The 12,560-nt window shown below is 42.7% G+C and overlaps 1 protein-coding gene across 2 annotated transcripts; it reads right to left on the minus strand.

Annotated features, from left to right (window-relative positions):
- Window positions 1–73: 73 nt before the first annotated feature.
- On the minus strand, window positions 74–12,547 carry TP53I3 (tumor protein p53 inducible protein 3). 2 transcript variants are annotated; one of them, XM_082758402.1, is made up of 9 exons: window positions 12,407–12,547; window positions 11,315–11,443; window positions 10,257–10,394; window positions 9,031–9,136; window positions 4,799–4,941; window positions 4,130–4,397; window positions 2,719–2,931; window positions 1,549–1,745; window positions 74–791 (listed from the first exon to the last, which is right to left on the minus strand). In XM_082758402.1, exons 2-9 carry the CDS (start codon window positions 11,429–11,431, stop codon window positions 603–605), a joined length of 1,371 nt encoding a protein of 456 aa, XP_082614528.1. In that variant the 5' UTR covers window positions 11,432–11,443; window positions 12,407–12,547; the 3' UTR covers window positions 74–602. The 2 variants fall into 2 exon arrangements, with proteins under 2 accessions (XP_082614528.1, XP_082614527.1); XM_082758401.1 differs by lacking the exons at window positions 9,031–9,136; window positions 10,257–10,394; window positions 11,315–11,443; window positions 12,407–12,547 and adding an exon at window positions 5,800–5,933 and having other exon boundaries at window positions 4,799–5,010.
- Between the last annotated feature and the right edge of the window lie 13 nt (window positions 12,548–12,560).

The raw sequence follows: 12,560 nt of genomic DNA on the forward strand, positions 1-12,560 counted from the left end.
AAAGGGCGTAACGCAAGGGGCGTAACGCCAGCCATGAGACGCGAGAGACGTAACGCAAGGGGCGTACCGCTACGCTACCGGCGCTAGGAGCCGCGCGTTGCAGAGCGCGGGACCCCACCCCCGGCCGCCTGAGGGGAGGGCGGCCATTTTAGCGCAGCCCCCCTGCCCTGGCAGGACCAGGGTGTGGGGAGCTCAGGAGAGCAATAAATGTGGTGGTTTTTTTTTGTTGTTTTTGTTTTTTTTTGTTTTGTTTTTTTCTTTTTCGCTCACGGGTTCAAGCCATAACGCTGGAGCTGCAATATGAATCTTTTTATTAAATGTGTCCTGCAAGGCTTTGCTTTATGCCCCCTTTTTTTGAGTCCTTCCACAATAAAACATTTGAGTCCTTCCACAGAAACATGAGTCTTTTTTATTAAATGTGTCTGTAAAGCTTTGCATTATGCCTCATTTTTTTGAGTCCTTCCACAGTGAATCATTCCAAAAACAGACAATGCAGAATCTCTGCTTTTACAACATCCATAGTGCTCCTACCCATCGAGTAACTACAGCGGTAGTTTCATCTTCTTTTAAGATGGCACTTAAAAAAAAAAAAAAAAAGAACTTTAAGTTGAAACAGGCATTTCAATGACAATTTTGCCGATATTCCTGTTTTCTTCCATTGCCCTGTGTGCCTCCGCGATCTCATGCAGAGGGTAAACGCTGTCGACAAATGGCTGGAGACGAGGGGAGGCTCCTTGGGCAAAATATGGCAGCACGTTTTCTGTGAAGGCTTTCACCAGCTTTTCCTTATACTGAAGGAAAAATAAAAGTGTTTTGAAGATTATTTCTAGTCATTTAATTCCCAGAAGTATCTCTAAACACACCATGCAAAATGTATACAATTCTCAGATATTTCATGGTGAGACAGACGTAAACATCTGAAAGGTATAAGCTGCTAGTGAAAAGAAAACTTATAGATGAACTATATTTTAACAGAATGAGCTTCTCCTCCAAAACAAGTGGTTTAAACTCAGTGCAGAACCATTTAAAACTCAAACTGTTAAGGTCATTGAAAATATTATGTATTGGATTATGGACAGTCTATCCTCAAGCTCTACATTGGTGTCTTTTACTGTAATAGTTGAGAAATTTCCACATAAAGTAGAATCAAACTTGGTCTTGATTGAGAAGTATATCTGTAGATGACCTAATGGAGGTTTTTTTATGTCCCCCCCCCCCCCCAGACTTGATTGAGTCATCTGATCACTTGAGTTCTGTTTCTTAGAACAAACCTTTAAACTATGGTACTCATGAAATATATTAAAAAGTCTTGGGTATCATACCTCTGTGGCAGTAGTTACAAAAGGGAAGCATCTCAGACAAGCAGAAAAGGGAAAATGTGACTTTTGCAATGTTTCTAAAGTATGTAGAGATAGTTCAAGGTGGTGCTTTTTTTCTTTAGTAATAATGCATTAGATTCTGTTTTAGTGCTAATAGCAAAAGAAGGACCCCAAAACTACCACAGATTTTAAGATCAAACTATATACACTGTTGATAATTACTACTTGCCTCCTTGTCTCGTGATCTTAATAGACTTGTATGAATGGTCCCTCTTTTGGAAAGCAGCCTTGCAAGCAAATCTCCATTTACAACACCTCCACTCAGTAGTCCATAAATAATCCACCGTCCATCAGTACTCAAACAGTTAAGGTTCTTCTCCCAGTAGGAGCCACCAACACAATCTAAAATAATATCTACGCCAGAACCTCAAGTAGAAACAGAAAAAAAAACGGCAATTATAGTTGAGCTGCACTAAAGGTAGGGTAATTTCAGGTGAAACTAAAACCTTATTCTCTGTAGGTACAGAATCAATCTTGCAATTCTTATTTAAATCCTTCTGCTGAAAATAGGAATTGGCACAATGATTTGTAAAGAATCCTAGCATCAGGCACGAAAAATGGATCATTACAGATAGCAGATACAAATCCTGTCATAAATTGTCTCAAATGCTTAAAAAGCTATTTTTTTCTATCTGTAAGAGAACTGTAAGAGTTTTTTGCCATAATCAGACACAAATACAAGTGCTACACTTCCTTGTAGAGGCAACAATAATATCAGCACAATTTTTATGCCCCAAATAAACATAAAGCCAAAGGGAGCCCATTCAGAAAACAGAGCCCAATTAAACTAAGATACATTCTTGGGCCGAACAGGATAACAGGATCTTTACTGTCTGTTCCTTCATTAAGGTGACATCTTTCCTCCTTGATAAATCAACCCCTGATTAGAGAATTGCTATTCTCTAACCTGGGAGGTGATTTTTGCAAGTCCAGCTGAAATAAATCACTTCCAAGATAAAATGTAGTCTACAGCACTGAAAAGTGAGTTTAGGATAGGAAGAGGAGAATATTGCATAGAATTGAAATAGAGGATTTAGTAACTCAGTATGGAAATTGGCCAGGAACTTATTTGGGGGAAACGGAAGGCATAAGATTTTCTGCATTCTCTTGCCAAAATCTGTTTAAGGCCCCATCCATAATAAAGCAGATTCAATACCGCTGGATTCCCATCCTGTTCAGCACCAAAGGGAACATGAAAAATTTGCAGTGAATCATTCCTGTCTGCAAAATTGGTCTCTTTGAAAAGATGATGAAGTCCCAGTTGAAACTGAGTGATGTGCATATGCTTTAGGAGATACATATTCTTCCTCAACTGTGACTTCCACTCAGAGGTTCTTACCTTGGGTGAACGCCAAGACCTTTTCACTGAAGTCTTCATTTTTGTAGTCGAACCCTGCAGCTGCTCCAGCGTTTGCTGTCGCTTTGAGTTTCTCCTGAGTTCCTGCTGTCACGATGGGAATAGCTTTTGCCAGTTTTACCAGCTGAATGGCTGCCATACCAACACCACTAGCTCCGGCATGGATCAACACTCTCTCCCCCTTCTGTATTTTACCTGAACGAGGACATAACAGAAACGATTCCCCTGTTGGCTTTATCAGTGGAGTAAAACATGATCGAGGTGGCAAATTCGGAATAGATGAAAATATTGAGAGCTGAAAGAGATGCCTAAACAAATCCAGAGTGAACAGAACTCACAGTGTACAAACAGGACTCCATTTTACTGACTTCATTGAAATGACTTTGACTGGTTCCTGTCCAGTGGTGAGCATCCATGACAAAGCTGCCAGGGTGAGAGCAGCCAGCCTTTTTATACTGGGACCATCCACTGCTACCAGCTGAATGTTAATAATATTTGCTGAGTTCATACCAAGCACTTAGCAGTGGAGAAATGCTACACAGATGCTTTGTAATGTTAAGGACCAGTTCTGCCTATCGTCTTACCACCTACACCGTGCCTTAATGCATTGGTTTGTTTCCTACTGATTGCTACTGGAAGTGGGATGCCTAATAATCATAATAATCATGGAATCATCATCCTAATTGACTGAAAACCCCCTGGAAGCAACACTGCTCGAATCAAGTCTGAATTTGTGGTAGTGAGGGAAGATCCTTCTTTGTAACTCATGTTCTTTATTACAGCTTTTAAGTACTACTGCTGAAGAGGATAGAAGAAGGGTATCTCTCAGCTGAAGAAAGCCCTGAGAAAGTGCTATTAGTAGTGCCTCTGTAGTACATTTTAAAAGTGAAGAGTGTAAGCTTATGTCTTTTTAAAATCAGCTCAGAGGGAATGTTTCCTACAACATCTCTGTGAAGCAAGGTACAAGAAGATGTTGTCTACTCTCATTCCACAGGCAATGAGTGAGGAACATTCACGATATGGTCATGCTTGCAGTGAAGACAAATCTTTACAAGTAGGATTTGTATTCAGTTGTTTGCAGAACATGTAAGTCATTTCAGAGTTTAGGCTTAGTGGAAATCACGATTCAAGCTGAGGCACATAGATGAAAAGAAAAAACTGGCCAGCTTTCTGTATCCTTCCTTGTAAATATGCAGCCAACAGAGTATGTTGTGGTCAAGATTTCAGAATTTGGGTCTGGCCAGATAGGTAAAAGGCCCATGTGAATAGAGTGACAGAGAAAAGGGTTTTCAAAGGCAACCAGCATTCAGATGGGGGCAACAAAGAGAGGATTTAATAGCAGAAATGAAGGCGAGCTGTTTTGATGAGGCAGATTTAGAAATGCACCTCTCACCTACAAAATGCAGCAGCTGAAAGGCTGTTAGCCAGGCTTCGGGAATGGCTGCAGCCTGAATAAAAGTCATATCATTTGGGGCTGGCATCAAGCAGCCTTCAGGTACCGTAACGTATTCTGCCTGGCCACCTCCGGAGAGCAGAGCCATCACCGCATCACCAATCTTCCACTGGCCCTTGCAGCCAGGTCCAAGCCCAGCCACGCTTCCAGCTGCTTCCAAGCCTAAAATATCACTTGCTCCTTTGGGGGGAGGATACTTCCCTCTCCTCTAAAACAAAACAGAAGAGTAGGGAAGGAAAAGCCACACATCAATGAGCGTAATGACCTGCAAGATTTTATTTGCATGCCTCCTACGCAAATGCCTTTTTTATTTTATCCTGATTTTGGACTATGTGTTTCAGCAATTTAAGGATCTTCTGTCCTTTGGCAATGCTTCTTGTTTTGTTACTAAGTCTGTTTTATTCTTAAAAACATAAATAAAAGCATTTACCTACTGAATCAAGAGACATCTCTTCTTTTAGCCCTATGAACATTTCCTTTTAAGTCTCAGAAACAAATGCTTGCCAAGCTCGAGCTCTTTTAACTCTTCTGATTTGTAAAGACTTCAGATGGGGACTTGAAACGTTGGTGTACTTTTCAGATACATAAAGCTGCTTAACTTACACATACCTGGAGTAAATCAGCCCTATTCAGAGCGCTAGCGGAGACCTTCACAAGAACTTCTCCTTCTCCTGGATGTGGCTTCATCACTTCTTTCACATAGAGATTTTCTGGGCCTCCTGGGCAATCAAAATAGGCTGCCAACATTTTCTCTACAAATCTCCACAGGCAGTTTCTGACCTCCTCGTTTTTGCCAGCAGCAAAATCAAATCTGGAGCAATCTCCCCTGGGTGGAAGCATAAAAGAAGAGGGAATCACAGTGGGAAAGTCTGTGGTATTTCCTATACTTTGCAGTATATGAACGCCATGTAGGTCTGCTGCCCAAAGATGTGTGCAGGCAAACCAGGCCCTCTTCGAGGAAGAGGAATGTGTGACTGACCTCTGTAAAATCACTTGCACGATGACCTTAGTGCTTACTTAATCATTTGTTGCAAGGCTGGAGGTGTGGAATGATGAACTCCTCGAAACCCCAGGAACGTAAATCCCCACAGGGTGGTGCTCTATGGCTGTTGTATGCTGAATAAACAACTGCTACCAATTATCTGCATAAAATACAACTTTAATCCTTTTAATTCTTCGACTGGCTGGCTATTTGTTGTTTTCGGCTAAGCTGCTCAATCCAGTCCCACAACATTTGTCTGTATGAGCACAAAAATTTAGTGGGAAATCCATCCAATACTGCCCTGTGACAGGTCTTTCCCCCTCTTAATCTGTTCAAATGTAGTCAATTAAAAGTCCCACGCTAAAGACATTTTTGTCCCTCTTCCACCAGTCCACTAACCTGCATTTGTCTGGATGCTTTGCTGCTAGAAGCAGCCCCGCGAAATGACCAAAAAAACCCTGTGTAGTGACGATATGAATACCTACGCTGCTTTCAAATGCACAGAGAAATGCACAAGTTGAGAACCGAGTTTCCAAGCACGACACCTTCAAGCTGTCAGATCGGCCCGCAGAGGTCTGAGACAAGTTTTAAGGAGCTCTGTGGCTCCTGACCACGGTTTGGGACCCACCTTTTTGCTGTAAAGAAGGGAAGAGCTCCTCTGCACTGGCAACAGCCCTGGCTGTCCCTGGGAGCAGAGTCTGATTTCCTCCTCTCCAGGCTCTGCAATCTGCCATTCCCCAGCAAGTCACGGGGTGGAATGGGACGAGGTTGTGTTTTCCTTGCAGGGAAAGACGTGAGCAGAGTCAGAAATACTGAAATATTTCACCAGTGTTTCTCCCCACGGACCTGGTTTATTCCACAGGTCGGGGCAGAAATCAGCTTTTCCCTTTGGCACCGAGGTGGAGATCGCACACACACCCCCAGCACGCAGGGAGGTTTGCTCTGGTGCTTTTACCCCACTGCTGGCAGAGCAGGGATCTGCAGGGTGCATGTTTGTAGCTTCCTGGGTAAAGCATTGAACCTCTGGGCTCTGGATAGCTCAGACTGGATTTACCTGGGTTGCATTAAGGGCATGTTGAGCTGTGACAGCCCTCATGCTCTGTCTGTGGAGTCTTTTAGCATGCTCTCGTTCCTTTGAGACCACAGCATTTGCAGTTCTCTGGCTCGTCTGTCAGCCCGCGGCATTTCTACCTGCTGTTTCAGCTGCCTGATCTCACCTCTTGGCTGAGCTTTGCCATTTCCCATCGGGTTATGCCTTTCTCCATATCCTCGCTGCCAGCTCTCGACTCTTTGGGAGCTGTCAGGGAATAAAACTGACATTTCAAAGCATTTAAAAATGGTGTCGTTTTTCATCTGGGTGCTCCTGTGTGGGATTCTTCTGTGGGTTTCTTTTCTTACTGATTTGGATATTTTGGGATTCAGACATTTCAACTTATATTTGACACTAAATTAATTTGGAAAATAATATAGCAAAAAAATACTGTGTTTTCACACAACTCTAAGAGCTAGTGGCTAATTTGTTTCTGCAGATGAGAAGATCATGAGGCCTGGTCTTTCTGAACCTGGTCTTCATCTGGTGAAATAGCTCAGTTGTTTGAACAGTGAGGGGTTCACCCAGATGAGAATTATTTGATATCTTACAGCATAGACAGTCTGATTATAGCCTGGTAGGAACATTGTTCCTCCTCCCCAGTCCTGACAGAACTTTGCAGTCTACTGCAGATTAAAATAACTTTCTATAACAGTCAGTGAGAGAGAAAAATGATGTGAAAAATGTGTTTTATTTGTAATACTCAAGGGCATGCAGGACAAACTGAAAATCTGTTAATGTAACAATTTGCGTAGTCCCTTGGGTCTGCGATGCTACATAGCTGAGAGAAATGCTCTGAGCGAAGTTACTTTGCTCAGGGAGATGAATAATGTTCTTATCTAGAAACAGGCTAAAAGACAACACTCAAAAGATTAAGGAAAGCATCCTAAACCAAATCTTGAGGACATCACTCAATTCTGTTTAAAAACTTGGGTGATACATGCATAAGGTAGTCCTCTTGGGAGCAGTGAACCTTCAAGAGTTCTTGAAATAAAAATGGGGAAACAGCCTTCACTCTGCAGTTGGAGTGTGGTAAAGCAGCAGGTGCTTGCTGGAGTTGGGTAACGCATCGAACATCTAGGCTTATTTGCCTGGTGAAGCAGTCCTTCTGAGCTCGATGAAGTTCATGGCTTCTGCTGAGTCAGCTGCCCTTGTCTCTAAAGTAGTCTGCTATAAGAATACAGGGAAATAAAAAAATAAAAAATAAGGAAAAAAATCAATAAAATATTATTAAAATCATACACAGACTTGCTGTAATGGAGATACTTTTTTTTTTCAAGCTCAGATCCACCTCAGCCTCTAATCAGAAAAACAAATATCAGCATTTATAGCTGCACATTAAAAATAGTGGTGCATATATTCATGAGGTATTACCTATTCTACAGAATAAACACTGACCACTTTAAACCTAAGTCATTTGCAGAAATCTTTCTTAAGATGCAAAGAAAAGCTAATGCCATTTGTTTTCTCTTCACAGAGAAATCATCCAGAACACCACGAACTCCAAAAAATATGCATTGTCAAAACCATTGGAAATCTGGCCCTGGAAACATGTAGACCTTAGATTTTACTCAGGAAAACTGCTCTTGATCATAGCTTACAAATTATTAAAAAAAAATAAAAATAAAAATGATTTGATGAAGAATTTATTACTGATGGTCTTACAGCTCATTCCAGACTAAACAGCTTAGTCAAAACACAAATGATTTCCACTTACTTGTAGACACCTCAGTGAGGAACAAATGCTAGGAGAAAAAATGGGTCTAGAATTTCATTCCTATTCAGTGAAATGAGATGGGCACATCCATAGATTAAGATGGAACTTGTTTGTCCAAAAATATTCCTTAGAAATACCTGTGTCTCCACACTGAAAACTAGGGCTGCTGAGGCTGAGGCTATATCAGCAGGGCTATCGGCTCTCATGCATTTTATCCATCTGGATGATATGACAAAGTGATTGTATACTTGATATAGTCAGCCATATACTACAGCAGTGAGATGTGTAACTGTTATTTATCTCCCTGGTTTAATCCTTGCCAGCACCTCCACCCAAAGAGAAACCTACGTTTGAGATGCTGTCATGATTCTGCAGCTTGTCTGCAAAGTTTTGCAATATTCTCACATGGGGAACGCAGAGATGGTAACATGAAGTCTTTAACACACTGAACCCAAGAGAGAGAAACTTGAGAAGGCACACAAAGGAAGCTATGGCAAAAGAGGGAAGGAAATGGGTACTTGTTAGAGAAGAGGTACTTTGTGACACAAAGCATGAGAGAGGAAACAAAACTTCATGATGTCTCAAGATTCACGTGTAGGAAAGGTGAGTAGGCAGAGAAAGAAAGTTTGAAACCCTTAGAGAGCAAAACTGGCTTTGAAGAAGTGGACTGTGAATCAGAATATCAAGGATAATGCCCAGAGGATATGTGCAGAAGACACTGGGTCAGGATTAGTTGTATGAGTTCAATGAGACGTGACTGTCAGGTCCCACTGTGTTCAAGTGCAACTAACAGAAAATTTGTACCAAAAAGGTCAAGGCCAGAGACCATTCTGCAACCTGTTCACACCCCCGGAGGCTTTGGAACATGTGGGATGTGATGACTGGAGAGGGTTCAGCCATGCAGGAATAGAATAGCCCAAGTCTGTATTCAGTTGCCAAGGTTTTCAGGATTTGGTAGCTTGTCAGATTAATTTTTTGAAGCTGTTTGCAAGAGCAGAGCCAGTCAGTGAAACACTGACATGCAGGCACACAGATGCATTCATTCATCTTACCGAGTTTCTCTACAGCTTCCACGCACACGCTGGGATACATGCCCACCTTGTAAGTAGCAATCAGGATGAAAGCATTGGTCTTCACAGCTATCAGGCCTCCATCTGGCTGGATAATACAGAAAAATGGCACAAGGTTCTCAAAAAATACACGTGCATGCATATTGCCTCACAATTTAGGCTAATTACAGACCTTTTTGCTCAAATACTCTCTCAAAGCCTAAGCCATGATGCAGACAACACACATCCACATGTGTTTTGAGGACTACTGGCTATTAAAGCAAGTCACTCAAATGCTTTTTTGTATTGCCTATCCTCACTTCCAATGCTCAATCATATGTAGCAGCATTAATAAGTGCAAGTAAAATAGGTATTTACATGAAAGCACATAAGTTTTTATGAACCCTACATCCCAAACTCCACCCCACTGATTTGTAATAATGACTGGAAAAAGACACTGAGAAGTACTGCATGTTTTCTGAACTGGGGTCCAAATTTAAAAGCAGCTCAGCCTTTTCTGCAGGTTACTCAGGTCGTTTCAGCATCCCACGAGGTAAGCTGATCTAACAGCTCTGGCAAACAGGCACTGCAGCTGGTGTTAGGGGTTTGTGGTGGACATGCAGGGATGTAAATATTCACATATGTGCACACAAACAGGAACCATTTAGCATCAGGGAAACACCAGAACAGTTCAAAGGAGGAACATTTAACTGAAAGTGAAAGGCAGCTAGTTTATAGACTAACCATGGGGGCTACACTTCTAATTTTAATGCAACTATTGAGGGACAGAGTATAAGTGCTCCACTGAAATACAGCCACCAGTGTCACCAAACTTGTGCCCTCCAAGCATCCTGCCCAAGTTTTACATCTCCGTTTGCCCACAGCTGAAAAGAGAGAGCTCACAACGATGCAGCTTAATGCCTTGCTTGCTCTAAAGGCACGTGGTAAAGGAAAAGCATGGGTAAAGTGGTTGTGCCAGGAAAAGCATGGGTGAAACCTTCTCTTGTTGAAAAATAAATAATAATTTATTTATTACTAAAAAATAATCGATGAAAAATAAACAATGGTGCTACCCATTTAATTCCACTGCTGGAAAGGTGATGTTGAGAGAGAAGGAAAGAAGCATGTGAAGGCTTTCAGCTTGTGTTAAGGTATTCATGTCACTAGGCAGTGAAAGAAAAAGGATGTTCCCAAAGGTTTCAGGACTGCCATAGCTCTTGTCAACGTACGTTTTTAAGATAGATGGAATACTCATCTGCTCGGACACATTTATAGTGCTTCTGCTTGAAGTAGAGTCCTTCCCTTCTGACTTGCATTAAGTTATTGTAGAAACTGTAGATCAGGTTTATGGCATTCTCTGGTGGCACCTATGTTCACACAGCACAGTGTTATGGACCAAAAGGGTACGTCTTTGCAGGGATGAACAGTTCTCCACCTTCCCACTTTCTTTGATAGTTCACTTAAAATTAAGATATTTTTGAGTGGAAAAAAAAAAAAATATTGAGCCTTTCTATAGAGTCCGCTGAATTTCTAACATCTCATTTGAAACAATCTGCTTAATCTATGGGTACTATCTGTGCAGTCCCACTACTCACCAACACTTCTCTAGGGAATTGATACACCCAGTGGTGACTGGAGCCCTCTGTTAAAAGGCAATGAAGGGCAGGACTCAGCCTTATCATGTACTACAGTACGAGCAGAAGTGCTGTTATTCTGCTCTGTTTATCAGCTGATAAGACAGTAAAAACAGATAAATTACATCCGTATCAGAAAACTAGAAGTGTCAAGGAGCATTTCTGGGTACTGTTATAACAGTCTAGCTACAGATTTGGCCTGGGCCAGCAATTCACAGGCACAGTCTGGAAAATGAGAATGAGTCAGGACTGCTCCCCAGAAGCAACTTGGTCAAGCCTCTGTTTCAGGGTCATAGTATGGACACGGCCATGCCACAGCAGCATGTCTCAGTGTCAGCACATGGACCTAAGAACATCTGCTTACCGGGGGGATCAAGGAGTGCAAGTGCTTAAAAAACAACCCCTTGAAAATGCCAGTTAAACAGCATCTTTCTTCCAAAGATCAAAGGTGTGAAATTAGCAATCAGCTTCAGAAGATAGCTCTCAGAGCACCAGCTAGGCTGTGTCCATTTAGATCAAGCTCTGGGGCTGAAAGAAGCCTCAGTCCCTTTAGTATAGCGCAGAACTCCCTGACATGATCACTACTTTGTGCTCTGGATTCCCGGAGTTTCTACCACTGCTGCCACTTCCCAGGACACTCTTTCATCACTTACATAAAAGCCAATGGTTGATGCACAGACTTTTCTTTCATTTATGTTGATAATAGCTGCATTTTCCACGTGCTTTGTTCTGATAAGACTGTCATTCAACAAAGCCTGAAGTTGGCTCATTTTCCATCTGTTCTGTGAAAAGAAAGAGATGTATAAATGTTCGTTCTCCTCCCCTCTTATATTGGAAACCAGCTCTTTCTCCAGGGAGAATTTAGGGATTTAGGCAGAAGTAATGCTAAGCCTCAGATAAGAAAAATAACAATATTAAAAAATCCTAAAAACCAGAGAACAGCAGAACACTAAGGAATGAGATAAAACTTGCTGCAGCCAGCAGATCAGAGCAGAAATTGGGGTGTGAAGTATTGGTTGCTGGGCCTGAAACAAACACCATTTTCTTTTAAATGCTCAGCACTAGCATGGCAGTTGTTAGACCTTTGTGTCAGTGGAGCTCCATGAGGATGTTTCTGGAAGTAAACCCTACATTTATCTCATGATAGTATACCTCTGGCTGTCTGCATAAGCAGCAACAATCTCAGAATCATTGAATCATACAATGGTTTGGGTTGGAAGGGACTTTAAAGATTGCCTAATTCCAACCCCCTGCCATGGCAGGGACACCTCCCAGCAGCCCAGCCTGCCCAAAGCCCCATCCAGTCTGGTCCTGAGCACCTCCAGGGATGGGGCACCCACAGCTCCTCTGGGCAGCCTCTTCCAGTGCCTCACCACCCTCAGAGTAAAGAATTTCCCCCTTATAACTAATCTAAATCTCCTCTAGATTTAGAAAATCCTCTAGATTTATTTACTTTTTAACGCGAGGGTGGTGGAAATGAGGTATCACAATCAAGGAGAGCTGTCAGGCTTATCAGTTAGCGTAGCCAACGGCCTGCCACAGGGACATCAGGCCAGCAATTATGAATAATTTTTGAGCAATTTATTAATAATTTTTGAGCAGTGAGGACGCATTTGACTTTAAAACCGATTATGCATGAGGGGCATGGACCCCTCCAGGGGCCTTGGCTGACAGGAAGCAGCGCCCCCCGCCCGCCTTCCCCGCTGAGCTGTTGCCATGGCAACCGCGCTCCGACCGTCGCCTACCCGGCTTCTGATTGGCTTAGCCGGCGGGGCGCTCCCTTTCTGATTGGTTGAGAGCGGCCACCCCGTGTCGGCGGGGGGCCGGGTTGGCGTTGCCGCGGGCTGTGAGGGCGGTGGGCGCGGAGGGATCCGGCCGCTCCTCGGCCCCGCCTCGCCT

Source organism: Aythya marila, assembly GCF_965140915.1.
Source record: "Aythya marila genome assembly, chromosome: 3".
Classification (NCBI taxonomy): Eukaryota; Metazoa; Chordata; class Aves; order Anseriformes; family Anatidae; genus Aythya; species Aythya marila.